The 22,528-nt window shown below is 44.9% G+C and overlaps 1 protein-coding gene across 1 annotated transcript in view; it reads right to left on the bottom strand.

Moving 5' to 3' along the window:
- The window catches only part of LOC139368897 (calcium channel, voltage-dependent, alpha 2/delta subunit 3a), a 249,861-nt gene that overhangs the window by 215,625 nt on the left and 11,708 nt on the right, over positions 1-22,528 (bottom strand). Inside the window, exon 2 of the mRNA XM_071108374.1 lies at positions 4,645-4,704. Coding sequence (XP_070964475.1) covers positions 4,645-4,704 — 60 coding nt within the window. The remainder of the gene's footprint in view (positions 1-4,644; positions 4,705-22,528) is intronic.

Below are 22,528 nucleotides of genomic sequence, written 5' to 3'. Positions count from 1 at the left end.
ACTAACCAAACATTACTGATACAGACACTGAGAGGACTAACCAAACATTAATGATAGACACTGAGAGGACTAACCAAACATTACTGATACAGACACTGAGAGGACTAACCAAAAATTACTGATACAGACACTGAGAGGACTAACCAAACATTAATGATAAACACTGAGAGGACTAACCAAACATTACTGATACAGACACGGAGAGGACTAACCAAAAATTACTGATACATACACGGAGAGGACTAACCAAACATTACTGATACAGACACTGAGAGGACTAACCAAACATGAATGATAGACACTGAGAGGACTATCCAAACATTACTGATACAGACACTGAGAGGACTAACCAAACATTACTGATACAGACACTGAGAGGACTAACCAAACATTAATGATAGACACTGAGAGGACTAACCAAACATTACTGATACAGACACTGAGAGGACTAACCAAACATTACTGATACAGACACTGAGAGGACTAACCAAACATTAATGATAGACACTGAGAGGACTAACCAAACATTACTGATACAGACACTGAGAGGACTAACCAAAAATTACTGATACAGAAACTGAGAGGACTAAACAAACATTAATGATAAACACTGAGAGGACTAACCAAACATTACTGATACAGACACTGAGAGGACTAACCAAAAATTACTGATACAGACACTGAGAGGACTAACCAAACATTAATGATAGACACTGAGAGGACTAACCAAACATTACTGATACATACACGGAGAGGACTAACCAAACATTACTGATACAGACACTGAGAGGACTAACCAAACATGAATGATAGACACTGAGAGGACTAACCAAACACTACTGATACAGACACTGAGAGGACTAACCAAACATTACTGATACAGACACTGAGAGGACTAACCAAACACTACTGATACAGACACTGAGAGGACTAACCAAACATTACTGATACCGACACTGAGAGGACTAAACAAACACTACTGATACAGACACTGAGAGGATTAACCAAACATTACTGATACAGACACTGAGAGGACTAACCAAACATTACTGATACAGACACTGAGAGGACTAACCAAACATTAATGATACAGACACTGAGAGGACTAACCAAACATTACTGATACAGACACTGAGAGGACTAACCAAACATTACTGATACAGACCCTGAGAGGACTAACCAAACATTACTGATACAGACACTGAGAGGACAAACCAAAGATTAATGATAGACACTGAGAGGACTAACCAAACATTACTGATACAGACACTGAGAGGACTAACCAAACACTACTGATACAGACACTGAGAGGACTAACCAAACATTACTGATAACGACACTGAGAGGACTAACCAAACACTACTGATACAGACACTGAGAGGACTAACCAAACATTACTGATACAGACACTGAGAGGACTAACCAAACATTACTGATACAGACACTGAGAGGACTAACCAAACATTACTGATACAGACACTGAGAGGACTAACCAAACATTACTGATACGGACACTGAGAGTACTAACCAAACATTAATGACAGACACTGAGAGGACTAACCAAACATTAATGATAGACACTGAGAGGACTAACCAAACACTACTGATACAGACACTGAGAGGACTAACCAAACATTACTGATACAGACACTGAGAGGACTAACCAAACATTAATGATAAACACTGAGAGGACTAACCAAACATTACTGATACAGACACGGAGAGGACTAACCAAACACTACTGATGCAGACACTGCGAGGACTAACCAAACATTACTGATACAGACACTGAGAGGACTAACCAAACATTACTGATACAGACACTGAGAGGACTAACCAAACATTAATGATACAGACACTGAGAGGACTAACCAAACATTACTGATACAGACACTGAGAGGACTAACCAAACATTACTGATACAGACACTGAGATTACTAACCAAACATTACTGATACAGACACTGAGATTACTAACCAAACATTACTGATACAGACACTGAGAGGACTAACCAAACATTAATGATACAGACACCGAGAGGACTAACCAAACATTACTGATACAGACACTGAGAGGACTAACCAAACATTACTGATACAGACACTGAGAGGACTAACCAAACATTACTGATACAGACACTGAGAGGACTAACCAAACATTAATGATACAGACACTGAGAGGACTAACCAAACATTAATGATACAGACACTGAGAGGACTAACCAAACATTACTGATACAGACACTGAGAGGACTAACCAAACATTACTGATACAGACACTGAGAGGACTAACCAAACAGAGAAATTAAACATTACTGATACCGACACTGAGAGGACTAACCAAACATTACTGATACAGACACTGAGAGGACTAACCAAACATTACTGATACGGACACTGAGAGGACTAACCAAACATTACTGATACAGACACTGAGATTACTAACCAAACATTACTGATACAGACACTGAGATTACTAACCAAACATTACTGATACAGACACTGAGAGGACTAACCAAACATTAATGATAGACACGGAGAGGACTATCCAAACATATTAATGAAATAATCTAGTGGACAACATCAACAAAGCCCTTAAATGCCAAATTGTTTTGCTTCTGTAAAATGAGGGGGGACCTGCTGACACAGGTAAGAGGGGAGCAATGCCTGGGTCAGTGTTAAAAGACTGGTCAATATTAAGAGACCAGCGTCAGTGTTAAGAGACCAGGGTCCGTGTTGAGAGACCAGGGTTAGTGTTAAGAGACCAGGGTCAGTGTTAAAACATCAGGGTCAGTGTTGAGACCAGGGTCAGTGTTAAGAGACCAGGGTCAGTGTTAAGAGACCAGGATCAGTGTTAAGAGACCAGGGTCAGTGTTAAGAGACCAGGATCAGTGTAGATTTCAATATAGGAGATGAATTGAAGAGTTGAATTCCTAAACACTACAGTACAGTATATATCCATTTTCAGAAATATTGGTGAATTAGCTTTTATTGTTTAAAGAAATTCTGTAAGATATTGGTGTTTTTTCACAATCATGGCTTGGGGATGTTCTATAACATTTGTTTAAAATCAATCACTTTTGTTTTTGCAAAATGGCCTCCCTCTCAGGGAAATAAGTAGTACTGTTAGGTTTTACAGTTAAATGTAACAAATAAGTAGTACTGTTAGGTTTTACAGTTAAATGTAACAAATAAGTAGTATTGTTAGGTTTTACAGTTAAATGTAACAAATAAGTAGTACTGTTAGGTTTTACAGTTAAATGTAACAAATAAGTAGTACTGTTAGGTTTTACAGTTAAATGTAACAAATAAGTAGTACTGTTAGGTTTTACAGTTAAATGTAACAAATAAGTAGTACTGTTAGGTTTTACAGTTAAATGTAACAAATAAGTAGTACTGTTAGGTTTTACAGTTAAATGTAACAGATAAGTAGTACTGTTAGGTTTTACAGTTAAATGTAACAAATAAGTAGTACTGTTAGGTTTTACAGTTAAATGTAACAGATAAGTACATGTTTAATAAAGAACTGTACAAACAACACAATTAAACACATGTTTGTAGTAATAATTGAATACGAGATCTGTATGTAAATCATTTTATATTTTAGCAGATGCTCTTATCTAAAGTGACTTACAGTAAGTGCATTAAAATAGCGAGGTGAATTAACCACATATCACAGTCAAATATACAGGATACGAACATTCCATTCCTGCTAAACAATGAATATATAGCGTTTTACAAAATGAAAACATTTCCATACATAACTATAATCTATGATTTAAAAAATCTGAGAACAATAATATTGTACACACATGAAGGCACCAATAAGCAATCATTTCTGATTAAAAAACACAAATGTGAAAAATTTGGGCATATTGCGTGAAAAAATCCCCCCAAAAACTGAAAACTATTTGTAATCCTTCAATTGGAAATTCAATTCACCTCGCCCTTCAATCCAATCCCCTCGACACACACACACACACACACACACACACAAGCACACACTCGTACACTTGCACACATGCTAAAGTTGCTCTCTCTCTGCTAAAGCCGCTCAAATGGATTTGAAGCATAACTGAGGTAGAGAAAAAGCTGTGTTGGACTGAGTATGCAGATATCTCTGAGTCTATTTCTGCATGCTCTTGTCTCTGTGTGTGTGTGTGTGTGTGTGTGTGTGTGTGTGTGTGTGTGTGTGCATTATATCTACGAGAGGTTTAATTTGAAAGTGGCAAGACACATGGCCAGATTATGGGTCTTTCTGGGCTTGCACCCTGAGGTGTATTTTTAGAAGGGAAAAGAGGGTTAGCCAGTGAAGTGAAACGGACATGAATGAAATTGCTAATGCTTTTCCCTCTCTTCCTGCCCTTCCTGCATTTAAACTAAGCTATCTAGCTGTGGCTATGTGGTGCCTGTCATCTTCTGGGCCATTTAGTTTGTGGATCTTCAAAACACTCTCCTATATGATAACTATTTATGTGGTCCAACACTATTTCAATCACATACAGTAGAACACAATTCCTCTGGTCGTCATATTCATGTTAATAACATGTTGAACCGTAGATCACTTGTGCAGCACAGGACCGTGTTAGCCCACGAAGCTAAAGCACTAGCTCTGGGAGCTAGCATACGTTCTACTGCCACATACCTGTAGGTCTGGGTCATCTTCATGTTGCAGGTGTGCCTCCTCTGCTGCCTCCACCAGACGCTGTAGGGAGAGAGATATATATATGAGAGAGAGAGAGAGAGAGAGAGAGAGAGACAGAGAGAGACAGAGGGAGAGGGATAGAGAGAGCGAGAGAGAGAGAGAGAGAGAGAGCGAGAGAGAGAGAGAGAGAGAGAGACAGAGAGCGAGAGCGAGAGAGAGAGAGAGAGAGAGAGAGAGAGAGAGAGAGAGAGAGACAGAGAGTGAGAGCGAGAGAGAGACAGAGAGAGAGAGAGAGATAGAGCGAGAGAGAGAGAGATAGATAGAGTTATAGTAGTTTACACCAATCCTTTACTACAATTAATATTAGCAGCAAAACACCACACTACTGTTCATAAGGATCATATAAATTAAGTGAATCTGTTGCCTACTGCTTATAACAACATCTGTCACCATGGTAACACACTTGATAACACACACACACACACACACACACACACACACACACACACACACACACACACACACACACACACACACACACACACACACACACACACACACTTGGCCACTATGTAGATTGAAGCTATTTCATTCAGCAACAGAAGTAATGACACCCTAAGGGCTTCTGGATGCTCCAAACAAAAAACTCCATCACAGCCACACACGCACACACACACACACTGACTCCATCCCCACCACCTCGCTGGCATGCAGTCTGCTGCGTACGCCTACAGGGCATTGTGGGTATCTGATTCTAGCCGTCTTAATTTGTCTCTTTTCCTAAGAGTGGGTACTCTGCTTGCTTCTACGTGCATGTATGCTTGTGTTCGCCTGTGTGTTTGTATATTAGTGTGTGTGTGTGTTTGTTCCTCTACTCTCCCCAGAGTGGGGTTATCAGTGAAACCCCCAACACAACCTGGTCTCAGAGCATTTTGTATTATTCTGTATGTAAAGCCTAGACATTTAGTATGCTATGTTACATCTCACATAGTATATATTCATTTGTGGATGTCCACCACCCATTTCGTATCATATATTACAAATTACAATTCGTATGATATGTTATGAATTTGCAAAAACGCATGATATTATATGAATTCTAGCTAGGATAGGATTTAGGGTTAGGGTTAGGGTTAAGGGTAGGGTTACATTTAGGGGTTAGGTTAAAGGGTTTAGGTTAAGGTTAGGGTTAGAAGAAGGGTTAGAAAAAAGGGTTAAGGTTAGGGTTAGGGGAAGGGTTAGATAAAAGGGTTAGATAAAAGGGTTAAGGTTAGGGTTAGGGGAAGGGTTAGGTAAAAGGGTTAAGGTTAAGGTTAGGGTTAAGGGTAGGGTTACATTTAGGGGTTAGGTAAAAGGGTTAAGGTTAAGGTTAGGGTTAGGGCAAGGGTTAGATAAATGGGTTAAGGTTAGGGTTACGGGAAGGGTTAGATAAAAGGGTTAAGGTTAAGGTTAGGGTTAGGGTTAGATAAATGGGTTAAGGTTAAGATTAGGGTTAGGGGAAGGGTTAGGTAAAAGGGTTAAGGTTAAGGTTAGGGTTAAGGGTAGGGTTACATTTAGGGGTTAGGTAAAAGGGTTAAGGTTAAGGTTAGGGTTAGGGGAAGGGTTAGGTAAAAGGGTTAAGGTTAAGGTTAGGGTTAAGGGTAGGGTTACATTTAGGGGTTAGGTAAAAGGGTTAAGGTTAAGGTTAGGGTTAGGGCAAGGGTTAGATAAATGGGTTAAGGTTAGGGTTACGGGAAGGGTTAGATAAAAGGGTTAAGGTTAAGGTTAGGGTTAGGGTTAGATAAATGGGTTAAGGTTAAGATTAGGGTTAGGGGAAGGGTTAGGTAAAAGGGTTAAGGTTAGGGTTAGATAAATGGGTTAAGGTTAGGGTTACGGGAAGGGTTAGATAAAAGGGTTAAGGTTAGGGTTAGGGTTAGGGTTAGATAAATGGGTTAGGGTTAGGGTTAGGGGAAGGGGAAGAGTTAGATAAAAGGGTTAGGGTTAGGGGAATGGTTGGCTAATATGCTAAGTAGTTGCAAAGTAGCAAAACAATGAGTAAGTAGTTGAAAAGTTGCTAATTAGCTAAAGTTGTCCGTGATGAGATTCGAACTCACAACCTTCAGGTTGCAAGACGTTTGCTTTATATGCCTGAACAACCACCCTACTTTTGCTTTAAGTTACCACCTGTCTTATGTAACCATACCAAACGTAACACCAGCATTCTAATTTTTAATTTGTGTCCCGGATTTACATTTACTATTTTATGTCCAGTCTATGAGATCCGGTTGCCTAACAAGGTATCATGGTTCACGCCAGGGGTTAGAGTTATGTGGGGATAAATGGTTAAGTTTAGGAATGAATTCCAGCAAGGAGTAAGGTTTGGGATAGGGTTAAGACAGAGGACTTCCTAGCTCTGGGATTGAACCTGCAATCCTCTGAGCAGGAGTGTGTGTTCTCAGCCCTTCCTCTGTCACCATCCACAATGCACTAGCAAGCTGTGCTACCTGCAGACTCACCTTTAGTCTGCAAGTAAATGCCACAGTATGCCAGCCCTGCCTCCCACAGGCAACCTGTCACTGAGCATCACAACACACACACACACATAAACACAATGGCAGTGATATGTGCATGGAACAACATCTTATGGTGAATGATTCCCGTCTCACCCAGCTGGGTCTGGTCTGGTGAGGGACTTTCCGATTCACTCCACCTCACATTACCATTCTAATGGCTTTTCAGGAAGCCACCACAATCTACTGCCTTATTTCAAGGGTGTGTGTGTGTGTGTGTGTGTGTGTGTGTGTGTGTGTGCGCGCGCTCACATGCCTGTCTGCCAGTGTCTGTCTGTCTGTCTGTCTGTCTGTCTGTCTGTCTGTCTGTCTGTCTGTCTGTCTGCAGGTCTCTCTGTCTGTCTGTCTGTCTGTCTGTCTGTCTGCAGGTCTGTCTGTCTGTCTGTCTGTCTGTCTGTCTGTCTGTCTGTCTGTCTGTAGGTCTCTCCGTCCTTCTACCTACCCGTTTGGTGGTGAGTAATAATGTGATCTTTACACCTGTCTGTGTGTCTAGTTGGTCAGCTTCAGAAGTCACCAGAAAGCCAGAGACGGACAGACTGACGGACAGATAAAGTGATACACTGTGTGTCTTTTTACTGTGACTGAAGCCATAGAGACTCTGGTGCCTGATACGCGTGGACATCCAGACCTGTGCTACAGGAACAAACAGATAAGGAGGAGAGAAATAAAAGAAGCATGAGAGAGGAATGGATGAGTAACATTCTCTAAAGGTCTGACCGGTTAGCCTGGTACTCAGAGGGAAATGTCAGAGTCAGACGCTGCCTGTGAAACTGCTGTGTGTGTGTGTGTGTGTGTGTGTGTGTGTGTGTGTGTGTGTGTGTGTGTGTGTGTGTGTGTGTGTGTGTGTGTGTGTGTGTGTGTGTGTGTGTGAGGATGTTCTCCTCTGTTGACAAGCGTTATGATATTAGCCCTGTGATCTCATCTCTGTGGCAGCCCTACTGAAAATGTCAGTCAAAGGACGGTGTGTGTGTGTGGGCGTGCGTGTGTGTGTGTGTGTGGGCGTGCGGGCATAGCGAACTCACGTGTGGATGACTGACTGTTTGCATGCATGAGTGTGTGCAGGAGTGAGTGAGCAAGTGAATGCATGCACGATCATTTAATAATAAGTGTGTATGTGTGCGTGAATGTGTGTGTGTGTGTGTGTGTTTTGACTGCCTGCCAGTGTCTGTCTGTCCATCTGTCATGTCTGTCTGTCTATCTATCTATCAGTCTTTCTGTCTGTCTGTATGACAGTCTGTCTGTCTGTCTGTCTGTCTGTCTGTCTGCCTGGCTGTAGGTCTCTCCGTCCATCTACATACCCTTTTGATGGTATGTAATTATGTGATCTTTACACCTGTCTGTGTGTCTAGCTGGTCAAATCAAATCAAATCATCTTCAGAAGTCACCAGAAAGCCAGAGACGGACAGACAGCGTGATCAAAGGGATCACACTCGCACTCCATTCAAATCTTCAGAACTGATCCGTCTCTTCTGTGTGTCAACTTGATTGTGTCTCTTGTTCCTAAACAGACAGCAGTGAACGCTGGGTTCTGACATGTTCCTGTGCTGATGGGTTCAGAGCTGAAGCCTCTGACCTTAAATATCTCCATCAATTATGAATGGAACAAAAAACCACGTGGTGGAGAAGAGCAGAACTTGCCTGTACAGCTGACCTATGACAACAACTGCTGTTGGAGGGGGAGGAGGGAGAAGGAGAGGGGGAAGGGGGAGATGAGAGGGTGGAGGGGAGGAAGATGTGAGGAGGAGGGAGGAGTGGGGGAGGAGGAGAGAGGAGGAGGTGGAGGGGAGGGGAGAAGAGTGAAATGTAAGGGTTGAGATGCTAACAACTCCTGTTGAAGGGGAGTAGGTGAGAGAAAGGGAGGGTGAGATGCTAACAACTCCTGTTGAAGGGGAGTAGGGGAGAGAAAGGGAGGGTGAGATGCGAGGGGGGAGGGAGGAGAGAGAGGTTGCATGCATTATTGACTTTTAGAGAAAGTCCAGGACTTTGACGCAGTACTTTCAGCCTTGCCTATGCACATTTCACTCTCTACAGTGGGAGGAGAAGGGTAGAAACGCATTGGCCTGTTACTGAATGTTCTCCCCTGGTAGGGTTAGCAACAAACAGTCAGTCATATGCTGCAGTGGAGGGTAGACCTAGGATCAGATAACACTGCCCCCAAACCTGAATCAGCATTAAAACGGGACAGCTCTACAGCAGTTGACACAGGTACAGCGTACACATTCTTAGGGAAAATGTCAAGCGTCAGAATAATTTAAATTCTGGCCTTGCCCCTTGGTCCTGTATCAGTTGATATAGTCTTGGTTAGGGGGATGTCTAAGGCTTGACCATGGCAGTAGAGCAGGTCCAGACAGTTATGCGTGGCCCAGGGTACTGTCAAAGTCATGGGTACAGTAAGTGCCCGTGGTTCTGGGGCAGTTTATGCTGTCAAAGGCTTTGAACCGTGGTTCTGGGGCAGTTTATGCTGTCTAAGGCTTTGAACCGTGGTTCTGGGGCAGATTATGCTGTCTAAGGCTTTGAACCGTGGTTCTGGGGCAGTTTATGCTGTCTAAGGCTTTGAACCGTGGTTCTGGGGCAGTTTATGCTGTCTAAGGCTTTGAACCGTGGTTCTGGGGCAGATTATGCTGTCTAAGGCTTTGAACCGTGGTTCTGGGGCAGATTATGCTGTCTAAGGCTTTGAACCGTGGTTCTGGGGCAGTTTATGCTGTCTAAGGCTTTGAACCGTGGTTCTGGGGCAGTTTATGCTGTCTAAGGCTTTGAACCGTGGTTCTGGGGCAGATTATGCTGTCTAAGGCTTTGAACCGTGGTTCTGGGGCAGTTTATGCTGTCTAAGGCTTTGAACCGTGGTTCTGGGGCAGATTATGCTGTCTAAGGCTTTGAACCGTGGTTCTGGGGCAGATTATGCTGTCTAAGGCTTTGAACCGTGGTTCTGGGGCAGTTTATGCTGTCTAAGGCTTTGAACCGTGGTTCTGGGGCAGATTATGCTGTCTAAGACTTTGAACCGTGGTTCTGGGGCAGATTATGCTGTCTAAGGCTTTGAACCGTGGTTCTGGGGCAGTTTATGCTGTCTAAGGCTTTGAACCGTGGTTCCAGGGCAGATTATTCTGTCTAAGGCTTTGAACTGTGGTTCCGGGGCAGTTTATGCTGTCTAAGGCTTGGTCCCTGTTACTGTGTTACTGTTTCTGTTGTATCTTGGCCCGTGGTTCCGTGGCAGGTCCGTTGGGCCCCTAATGGTGCCAGAAGGCTGGCCCGAAGAGAGCTGAGCTGGGCCGGGCCATCAATAGCACCGGGGACAGCAATTCATTTTGTCAAACCAGCAGGGAGAGAGTTGCAGCATTGACAAAATGCAAAACTGCTCTGTGACACTTTCCTACCTCGTGTTTAGCACGTTTAGATTGGCTACACACCATGTAGACACACTCACAGAGAGAGAGAGAGCGAGAGAGAGAGAGAGAGAGAGAGAGAGAGAGAGAGAGAGAGAGAGAGAGAGAGAGAGAGAGAGAGAGAGAGAGACAGAGAGAGACAGAGAGAGACAGAGAGAGACAGAGAGAGACAGAGAGAGAGAGAGAGAGAGAGAGAGAGGGGGAGCGGGGAAGAGAGAGAGAGAGAGAGAGAGAGAGAGACAGAGAGAGACAGAGGCTGTGAGAGAGAAAAATATCAATATCTGAACAGTCATCAGATGTTTGAAAAGGTCCTGAGTATGAGGATATACAGTACGCCTTCCTTGTTGTTCACAAATAAATATCACCCAGGACTGGGCGTGAACAGGCAGAGACTGCTGCTTAGACCAGTGTGCTACAACAGTTCACATCGCTTTCTAGCAAGCCATGAGAACAACCTCGAAATGTTTCTTGTCTCAACTCGATTTGATTTGTATACCTATTATTTGATTTATTTTTTTTATTTTGTTTTAAGCCTTCCCCAAACCATGGCCCTAACCTAGCCTTCCCCAAACCATAGCCCTAACCTAGCCTTCCCCAAACCATAGCCCTAACCTAGCCTTCCCCAAACCATAGCCCTAACCTAGCCTTCCCCAAACCATAGCCCTAACCTAGCCTTCCCCAAACCATGGCCCTAACCTAGCCTTCCCCAAACCATGGCCCTAACCTAGCCTTCCCCAAACCATAGCCCTAACCTAGCCTTCCCCAAACCATAGCCCTAACCTAGCCTTCCCCAAACCATAGCCCTAACATAGCCTTCCCCAAGCCATAGCCCTAACCTAGCCTTCCCCAAACCATAGCCCTAACCTAGCCTTCCCCAATCCATGGCCCTAACCTAGCCTTCCCCAAACCATAGCCCTAACCTAGCCTTCCCCAAACCATAGCCCTAACCTAGCCTTCCCCAAACCATAGCCCTAACCTAGCCTTCCCCAAACCATAGCCCTAACCTAGCCTTCCCCAAACCATAGCCCTAACCTAGCCTTCCCCAAACCATAGCCCTAACCTAGCCTTCCCCAAACCATAGCCCTAACCTAGCCTTCCCCAAACCATAGCCCTAACCTAGCCTTCCCCAAACCATGGCCCTAACCTAGCCTTCCCCAAACCATAGCCCTAACCTAGCCTTCCCCAAACCATAGCCCTAACCTAGCCTTCCCCAAACCATAGCCCTAACATAGCCTTCCCCAAGCCATAGCCCTAACCTAGCCTTCCCCAAACCATAGCCCTAACCTAGCCTTCCCCAATCCATGGCCCTAACCTAGCCTTCCCCAAACCATAGCCCTAACATTAACTTGGAATTAATGCCTAAATGCCTAAAATGTAAAACCTTTCAGTTGTTTCTGTTTTTAGCCTGTAACCACACAGAATTAACCCTGTAATCATAAGGAATGAATGTGTCAAAAATAGACCATAATACGTTGAGGAAACTGTGAGATCTTGTTGCTCTTTTCCTACGTATACCTCTTCTTCTGTCTGACTACCCCTTTCCCTATTATAACTCTCTCCTGTCCTCCTTTCAGCCTTCATGTCCTCTGTATCCCTCACTTCTTCAGTCTCCCCCTTTCTTTCCCACTCTTCTGACAGATTTTTTTCTCCCTCACGTTCTCTATCCCTTCCTCTACATCTCTCTACCCCTCTTCCTCTTCTCTCCTCCCTCCTGTCTATCTCTTCTGTTTATCAGTGACACCACTCTCACAGAGAGGAGACCTCTGTCCTGACACCTATAGACGCACGAATGCACACACACACGCACGCACACACACGCACGCACGCACGCACGCACACACACACACACACACACACACACACACACACACACACACACACATTTCCTTAATGTTGTGACAGTGATCCAAGACAGGGGACAGCCGGTGAAATTACCAGAGCAGCTATCTGAACCCTGCATCACTGTGATGTGTTAGGGCTGAGTCAGGAGAGTGGAGAGGAAGAGATGAGAGGGAAGGGGAGAGGAAAGGAAGAGATGAGAGAGGGAAGGGGAGAGGAAGAGATGAGAGAGGGAAGGGGAAAAGAAGAGATGAGAGAGGGAAGGAAGGGGAGAGGAGAGGAGAGGAGAGGAGAGGAGAGGAGAGGAGAGGAGAGGAGAGGAGAGGAGAGGAGAGGAGAGGAGAGGAGAGGAGAGGAGAGGAGAGGAGAACAGAAGAAGAAAGAAAGAGAGGAAGAAAGAAAGAGAGGAAGAAAGAGAGGGGAAGGGAGTGGAGAAGAGAGGAGAGGAGAAGGGGGAGAGCTACATCTCAGGTAAATTATAATTGTAGGTACAGTACTCTGAATCAGTGCCATTAGACCGCAGGCAACAGCAGCACAGAGGCATAAAGCTGCTTTGAAGTCCATTTGTAATTGTAATTTGAAACACAATTGTGCTTTACTTCAAACAGGACATTACAATGGCTGTGTCTTTCAACTCTGATAACAACAAGTTCCATGTTTTCTAACGGCTGTCCTCGTTATTTCCCATTACGCCGACAAGAGAGAGAGCGAAAGAGCGAGAGAGAGAGAGAGAGAGAGAGAGAGAGAGAGAGAGAGAGAGAGAGAGAGAGAGAGAGAGCGAGGGAGAGAGAGAGAGAGAGAGGGAGAGGCAGCTGTTAGACAGTGATAATCTTCTCCTGACTCGGGGCTTGATAAAGGTAATACTAATTCAAAAGTAACAATTGTGGTAGGATGTTTGTTGGGGCCGGACACGCACACACACACACAGTCCTTCCAGGCCATGTTTACTCTCAAGCACCGCCTGATTGGCCCTCTTATCTATAATGGCAGAGCTGCAATTAAAAGCAATGCAAGACAGCTCTTTTTCAGATGCCCAGAAAGGCAACGCTCTCAACATTAGCAAGGAGACGATAACAGAGGGATGAAACACCGACAAACACAGACACACACAGACAAAAGCAGACACACACAGACACACACAGACACACACAGACAAACGCAGACAAACACAGACAAACGCACACACATATGTTTGTTTCAGTATTAATTCCCATTACAAAAACCTAGCCTTTAAGCCTAAAATAGTATTTTTCCTTGTGGGACTCAGGAAATGTCCCCACTTCTGGTCCCCAAATAATCAAAAATAGTAAATCAAAAAACAAACACATGGACAGACACACATGGACAGACACACATGGACAGACACACATGGATAGACACACATGGACAGACACACATGGACAGACACACATGGACAGACACACATGGACAGACACACATGGATAGACACACATGGACAGACACACATGGATAGACACACATGGACAGACACACATGGATAGACACACATGGATAGACACACATGGATAGACACACATGGACAGACACATGGACAGACACACATGGACAGACACACATGGACAGACACACATGGATAGACACACATGGATAGACACACATGGACAGACACACATGGATAGACACACATGGATAGACACACATGGACAGACACACATGGACAGACACACATGGACAGACACACATGGATAGACACACATGGATAGACACACATGGATAGACACACATGGACAGACACACATGGACAGACACACATGGATAGACACACATGGACAGACACACATGGACAGACACACATGGATAGACACACATGGATAGACACACATGGATAGACACACATGGATAGACACACATGGATAGACACACATGGATAGACACACATGGACAGACACACATGGATAGACACACATGGATAGACACACATGGATAGACACACATGGATAGACACACATGGACAGACACACATGGACAGACACACATGGATAGACACACATGGACAGACACACATGGATAGACACACATGGACAGACACACATGGATAGACACACATGGACAGACACACATGGATAGACACACATGAATAGACACACATGGATAGACACACATGGATAGACACACATGGACAGACACACATGGATAGACACACATGGATAGACGCACATGGATAGACACACATGGATAGACACACATGGACAGACACACATGGACAGACACACATGGATAGACACACATGGACAGACACACATGGATAGACACACATGGATAGACACACATGGATAGACACACATGGATAGACACACATGGACAGACACACATGGACAGACACACATGGATAGACACACATGGACAGACACACATGGACAGACACACATGGACAGACACACATGGATAGACACACATGGATAGACACACATGGATAGACACACATGGACAGACACACATGGATAGACACACATGGACAGACACACATGGACAGACACACATGGATAGACACACATGGATAGACACACATGGATAGACACACATTGACAGACACACATGGACAGACACACATGGATAGACACACATGGATAGACACACATGGATAGACACACATGGACAGACACACATGGATAGACACACACATGGATAGACACACATTGACAGACACACATGGATAGACACACACATGGATAGACACACATGGACAGACACACACGGACAGACACACATGGATAGACACACATGGATAGACACACATGGATAGACACACATGGACAGACACACATGGATAGACACACATGGACAGACACACATGGATAGACACACATGGACAGACACACATGGATAGACACACATGGACAGACACACATGGACAGACACACATGGACAGACACACATGGATAGACACACATGGACAGACACACATGGATAGACACACATGGACAGACACACATGGATAGACACACATGGACAGACACACATGGATAGACACACATGGACAGACACACATGGACAGACACACATGGACAGACACACATGGATAGACACACATGGACAGACACACATGGACAGACACACACATGGACAGACACACATGGACAGACACACATGGACAGACACACATGGACAGACACACACAAGGACAGACACACATGGACAAACACACATGGACAGACACACATGGACAGACACACACATGGACAGACACACACGTGGACAGACACACACATGGACAGACACACATGGACAGACACACATGGACAGACACACACATAGACAGACACACACATGGACAGACACACATGGACAGACACACATGGATAGACACACATGGACAGATACACACATGGACAGACACACATGGATAGACACACATGGACAGACACACATGGACAGACACACATGGACAGACACACATGGACAGACACACATGGACAGACACACACATGGACAGACACACACGTGGACAGACACACACATGGACAGACACACACATGGACAGACACACATGGACAGACACACATGGACAGACACACACATAGACAGACACACACATGGACAGACACACACATAGACAGACACACACATGGACAGACACACATGGATAGACACACACACAGATAGACACACATGAACAGACACACATGGACAAACACACACATGGATAGACACACATGGACAGACACACATGGACAGACACACATGGATAGACACACATGGATAGACACACATGGATAGACACACATGGACAGACACACATGGATAGACACACTTGGACAGACACACATGGATAGACACACATGGACAGACACACATGGATAGACACACATGGATAGACACACATGGATAGACACACATGGATAGACACACATGGACAGACACACATGGATAGACACACAAGGATAGACACACATGGATAGACACACATGGATAGACACACATGGACAGACACACATGGACAGACACACATGGATAGACACACATGGACAGACACACATGGATAGACACACATGGATAGACACACATGGATAGACACACATGGACAGACACACATGGACAGACACACATGGATAGACACACATGGACAGACACACATGGACAGACACACATGGACAGACACACATGGATAGACACACATGGACAGACACACACGGACAGACACACACATGGACAGACACACACATGGACAGACACACACATGGACAGACACACACATGGACAGACACACTCACACTTACTAACAGTTACACTGACAAAATATTTACATAATCTCTTAAACTGTTGACAAATTTGATTGCATGTTAAAGTTATTCTAAGCAGCACAGTTTTGTCCCTCTTACCTCTCATTCTCTGTCACACACCCAACAAAACAACAGACTCTGTTTCATATTCCCCTTGACAAACACAGACACTGACAGAAACACACACACACATTCCAACACACAGGCACTGACAGATACACACACAGACACACATACTGACAGACAGACACACACACACACACACACAACACACAATGGAGCACTCTGCCTCTCGGCAGGTGGCAGCGAGCGATAAAGAGCAGGAATCTTTGTGGAAACAGGGAGATAAAACCGCGGCGACGGACAGGGGAGAGCGCTCGCACGGAAATTGAATCGCTGGAGCGCCACAATGACTTTACCAGAGAGAGAAGGAGAGGAGAGGAGAGGAGAGGAGAGGATAGGAGATGAGAGGAGAGGAGAGGAGGGGAGAGGAGATGAGATGAGAGGAGAGGAGAGGAGCATGGAACAGACAGAGCGGGAGGAAGATGGGGGAGATGGTGTAGACAGAGGAGGGGTACACAGGGGACTGGGGAGGGAGCAGACAGAAAAGGTGAGGTGTCCCTTCTCTGTCTGAGATACCTAAAGAAGTTCTGGCCTCAACATCACACCACATCAGTCCAGTGTTCTGGACTCAACATCACACCACATCAGCCCAGTGGGAGAGCACAGTTCAGTAAGGAACAATTGGTCTATCCCTCCTCCTCCCACCACTTTCTCCTCTCTCCATCCTGCTCCATACTTCTGTCTCTCCATTAAAAGGCACTTCTATCACCCCCTCTACATCATCCCACTCTACATCTGTCGTTCTGCCCCTGAACAGGCAGCTAACCCACTGTTCCTAAGCCGTCATTGTAAATAAGAATTTGTTCTTAACTGACTTGCCTAGTTAAATAAAGGTAAAATAAAAAATCATCCCCCACTACATAATCCCCCTCTACATAATCCCCCTCTACATAATCCCCCACGAACACAAACACACACACCAGCCAAACACAATCAATCAGCTGACAGAGATACTCATGGCTCCATGGGGTTAACACACTCGAAGACCCCCACTGCTGAGGGAATGACATTCAAGATGGAGAAGGAAATGTTAACCTATTAATAGGAGGAGATTGGTTTCACTGTACAGTATCTATGTCAGAGAGTCAGAGTAGAGAGTGAGGGTAGAGAGTCAGAGTAGAGAGTCAGGGCTAGAGACTCAGGGTAGAGAGTCAGGGTAGAGACTCAGGGCAGAGAGTCAGGGTAGAGAGTCAGGGTAGAGAGTCAGGCTAGAGAGTCAGTGTAGAGAGTCAGGGCTAGAGAGTCAGGGCTAGAGACTCAGGGTAGAGAGTCAGGGCTAGAGAGTCAGGGCTAGAGACTCAGGGTAGAGAGTCAGGGTAGAGAGTCAGGGTTAGAGACTCAGGGCAGAGAGTCAGGGCTAGAGAGTCAGGGCTAGAGACTCAGGGTAGAGAGCCAGGGCTAGAGACTCAGGGTAGAGAGTCAGGGCTAGAGACTCAGGGTAGAGAGTCAGGGCTAGAGACGCAGGGTAGAGAGTCAGGGTAGAGACTCAGGGCTAGAGACTCAGGGTAGAGAGTCAGGGTAGAGACTCAGGGCTAGAGACTCAGGGTAGAGAGTCAGGGTAGAGAGTCAGGGCTAGAGACTCAGGGTAGAGAGTCAGGGCTAGAGACTCAGGGTAGAGAGTCAGGGTAGAGACTCAGGGTAGAGACTCAGGGTAGAGACTCAGGGCTAGAGACTCAGGGTAGAGACTCAGGGCTAGAGACTCAGGGTAGAGACTCAGGGTAGAGAGTCAGGGCTAGAGACTCAGGGTAGAGACTCAGGGTAGAGACTCAGGGCTAGAGACTCAGGGTAGAGACTCAGGGCTAGAGACTCAGGGTAGAGACTCAGGGTAGAGAGTCAGGGCTAGAGAGTCAGGGTAGAGACTCAGGGCTAGAGACTCAGGGTAGAGAGTCAGGGTAGAGAGTCAGGGCTAGAGACTCAGGGTAGAGAGTCAGGGTAGAGAGTCAGGGTAGAGAGAGGGCTAGAGACTCAGGGTAGAGATTCAGGGCTAGAGACTCAGGGTAGAGAGTCAGGGCTTTGAAATGATAACACACTTATAGTAGGGTGTGGCAGTCAGCCAAACATTTAAGTAGGCAAACAATTGTAGACTAAAATCATTCAAATTAGTGATGTGCAGTTTGCGAACAATTCGTTATTGTTTAACAACTACTTACTGACTTACTGACTGAGGGGGATTCTGTTTTTTCTGAGTGTTTCGTTAATTTAAGTCGTTGCTAGTGCTGGCTGTAATGAGTCATACAGCAGGAATCATATATGCTTCTCCACCTCAGCGGCTCCAGAGACGTGCTCCAACAAACAACTGTCGGACATATACACTACTGGTCAAGCGGTTTAGAACACCTACTCATTCAACCATTTTTACTATTTATACTATTTTCCAAATAGTAGAATCATAGTGAAGACATCAAAACTGTGAAAGAATGTATTGTAACCATAAAACGTGTTAAACAAATCAAAATATATGTTATAGTTTCGATTCTTAAAATAGCCACCCTTTTCCTTGATGACAGCTTTTCACACTCTTGGCATTCTCTCAACCAGGACTCAACCAGGACTCAACCAGGACTCAACCAGGACTCAACCAGGACCTTTTACACATTAACTGGTGTTCCTTGTTAAAAGTTCATGTGTGGAATTTATTTCGTTGTTAATGCATTTGAACCAATCAGTTGTGTTGTGACAAGGTAGGGGGGGTATACAGAATATAGTCCTATTAGGTAAAAGACCACGTCTATATTATGGCAAGAACAGCTCAAATAAGCAAAGAGAAATGACTATCCACCATTACTTTAAGACATGAAGGTCAGTCAATCCGAAACATTTCAAGAACTTTGAAAGTTTCTTCAAGTGCAGTTGAAAAGACCATCAAGTGCTATGATGAAACTGGCTCTCATGACCGCCACAGGAAAGGAAGACCCAGAATTACCTCTGCTGCAGAAGATAAGTTCATTAGAGTTACCAGCCTCAGAAATTGCAGCCCAAATAAATGCTTCACAGAGTTCAAGTAACAGACACATCAACATCAACTGTTCAGAGGAGACTGTGTGAATCATGCCTTCTTGGTCGAATTGTTGCAAAGAAACTACTACTAAACGACACCAATAAGAAGTAGAGACTTGCTTGGGCCAACAAACACGAGCAATGGACATGGGACCGTTGGAAATGTGTCCTTTGGTTTGGGAGTCCAAATTTGTGTTTGTTTTTTTTGTTCCAACCGCCATGTCTTTGTGAAAAGTGGTGTGGGTGAACGGATGATCTCCACATGTGTATTTCCCACAGTAAAGCATGGAGGAGGAGGTGTTATGATGTGGGGGTGCTTTGCTGGTGACACTGCCTGTGATTTATTTAGAATTCAAAGCACACAATGTCCACATATTCTAAGTCAGAGCCGTCCAGAGTAGTGATGCTGGGCGGGCGGGAAGGTGCGGGCAGTGATTGATTGAATAGCATGCATTTAGTTTTACTTGCATTTAAGAGCAGTTGGAGGCCACGGAAGGAGAGTTGTATGGCACTGAAGCTCCTCTGGAGGTGTCCAAAGAGGGGCTAGAAGTATACAGAATGGTGTCGTCTGTGTAGAAGTGGATCAGAGAATCACCAGCAGCAAGAGCGACATAGTCTTGCAGCGACAAAAAGCTTGCACTGAAGATGTCTTTCTGATTCAGAGGGGTTCCCTTTCTCCTTTCCTTTTCCCTTTCCCCTTGCCCTTTCTCCAATCATTTCCCCTTTCTCCTTTCCCTTTCTCCTTTCCTTTTCCCCTTTCCCCTTGCCCTTTCTCCTTTCCTTTCCCCCTTTCTCCTTTCCTTTTCCCTTTCCCCATTCTCCTTTCCTTTTCCCTTTCCCCTTTCTCCTTTCCTTTTCCCTTTCCCCTTTCTCCTTTCCTTTTCCCTTTCTCCTTTCCTTTTCCCTTTCCCCTTTCTCCTTTCCTTTTCCCTTTCCCCTTTCTCCTTTCCTTTTCCCTTTCCCCTTGCCCTTTCTCCTTTCCTTTCCCCTTTCTCCTTTCCCTTTCCCCTTTCCCTTTCTCCTTTCCCTTTCTCCTTTCCTTTCCCCTTTCTCTTTTCCCTTTCTCCTTTCCTTTTCCCTTTCTCCTTTCCCTTTCTCCTTTCCCCTTTCCCTTTCCTCCCTTTCCCTTTCCCCTTTCTCTTTTCCCTTTCTCCTTTCCTTTTCCCTTTCTCCTTTCCTTTTCCCTTTCTCCTTTCCTTTTCCCCTTTCTCCTTTCCCTTTCCCCTTTCTCCTTTCCCTTTCTCCTTTCCTTTTCCCCTTTCTCCTTTCCTTTTCCCCTTTCTCCTTTCCCCTTTCTCCTTTCCTTTTCCCTTTCTCCTTTCCTTTTCCCTTTCACCTTTCCCTTTCTCCTTTCCCTTTCTCCTTTCCCTTTCTCTTTTCCCTTTCTCCTTTCCTTTTCCCTTTCTCCTTTCCCTTTCTCCTTTCCTTTTCCCTTTCTCCTTTCCTTTTCCCTTTCTCCTTTCCCTTTCTCCTTTCCCTTTCTCCTTTCCCTTTCTCTTTTCCCTTTCTCCTTTCCTTTCCCCTTTTTCCTTTCCCTTTCTCCTTTCCCTTTCTCCTTTCCTTTCCCCTTTTTCCTTTCCCTTTCTCCTTTCCCTTTCTCCTTTCCTTTTCCCCTTTCCCCTTTTTCCTTTCCCTTTCTCCTTTCCCTTTCTCCTTTCCTTTTCCCCTTTCTCCTTTCCTTTTCCCCTTTCTCCTTTCCTTTTCCCTTTCTCCTTTCCTTTTCCCCTTTCTCCTTTCCTTTTCCCCTGTCTCCTTTCCTTTTCCCCTTTCTCCTTTCCTTTTCCCCTTTCTCCTTTCCTTTTCCACTGTCTCCTTTCCTTTTCCCCTTTCTCCTTTCTCTTTTCCCTTTCTCCTTTTCTTTTCCCTTTCTCCTTTCCCTTTCTCCTTTCCTTTCCCCTTTCTCCTTTCCCTTTCTCCTTTCCTTTTCCCCTTTCTCCTTTCCTTTTCTCCTTTTCCTTTCTCCTTTCCTTTCCCCTTTCTCCTTTCCTTTTCCCCTTTCCCCTTTTTCCTTTCCCTTTCTCCTTTCCCTTTCTCCTTTCCTTTTCCCCTTTCTCCTTTCCTTTTCCCCTTTCTCCTTTCCTTTTCCCTTTCTCCTTTCCTTTTCCCCTTTCTCCTTTCCTTTTCCCCTGTCTCCTTTCCTTTTCCCCTTTCTCCTTTCCTTTTCCCCTTTCTCCTTTCCTTTTCCACTGTCTCCTTTCCTTTTCCCCTTTCTCCTTTCTCTTTTCCCTTTCTCCTTTTCTTTTCCCTTTCTCCTTTCCCTTTCTCCTTTCCTTTCCCCTTTCTCCTTTCCCTTTCTCCTTTCCTTTTCCCCTTTCTCCTTTCCTTTTCTCCTTTTCCTTTCTCCTTTCCTTTCCCCTTTCTCCTTTCCCTTTCTCCTTTCCTTTTCCCCTTTCTCCTTTCCTTTTCCCCTGTCTCCTTTCCTTTCCCCTTCCTCCTTTCCCTTTCTCCTTTCCTTTCCCCTTTTTCCTTTCCCTTTCTCCTTTCCCTTTCTCCTTTCCTTTTCCCCTTTCTCCTTTCCTTTTCCCCTTTCTCCTTTCCTTTTCCCCTTTCTCCTTTCCTTTCCCCTTTTTCCTTTCCCTTTCTCCTTTCCCCTTTCTCCTTTCCTTTTCCCCTTTCTCCTTTCCTTTTCCCCTTTCTCCTTTCCTTTTCCCCTTTCTCCTTTCCTTTTCCCCTTTCTCCTTTCCTTTTCCCCTTTCTCCTTTCCTTTTCCCCTTTCTCCTTTCCTTTTCCCCTTTCTCCTTTCCTTTTCCCCTGT

Source organism: Oncorhynchus clarkii, chromosome 16, assembly GCF_045791955.1.
Source record: "Oncorhynchus clarkii lewisi isolate Uvic-CL-2024 chromosome 16, UVic_Ocla_1.0, whole genome shotgun sequence".
Taxonomy (NCBI): Eukaryota; Metazoa; Chordata; class Actinopteri; order Salmoniformes; family Salmonidae; genus Oncorhynchus; species Oncorhynchus clarkii.
The sequence above is the reverse complement of the archived record's forward strand: the minus strand, read 5'-3'. Positions and strand labels throughout refer to the sequence as shown.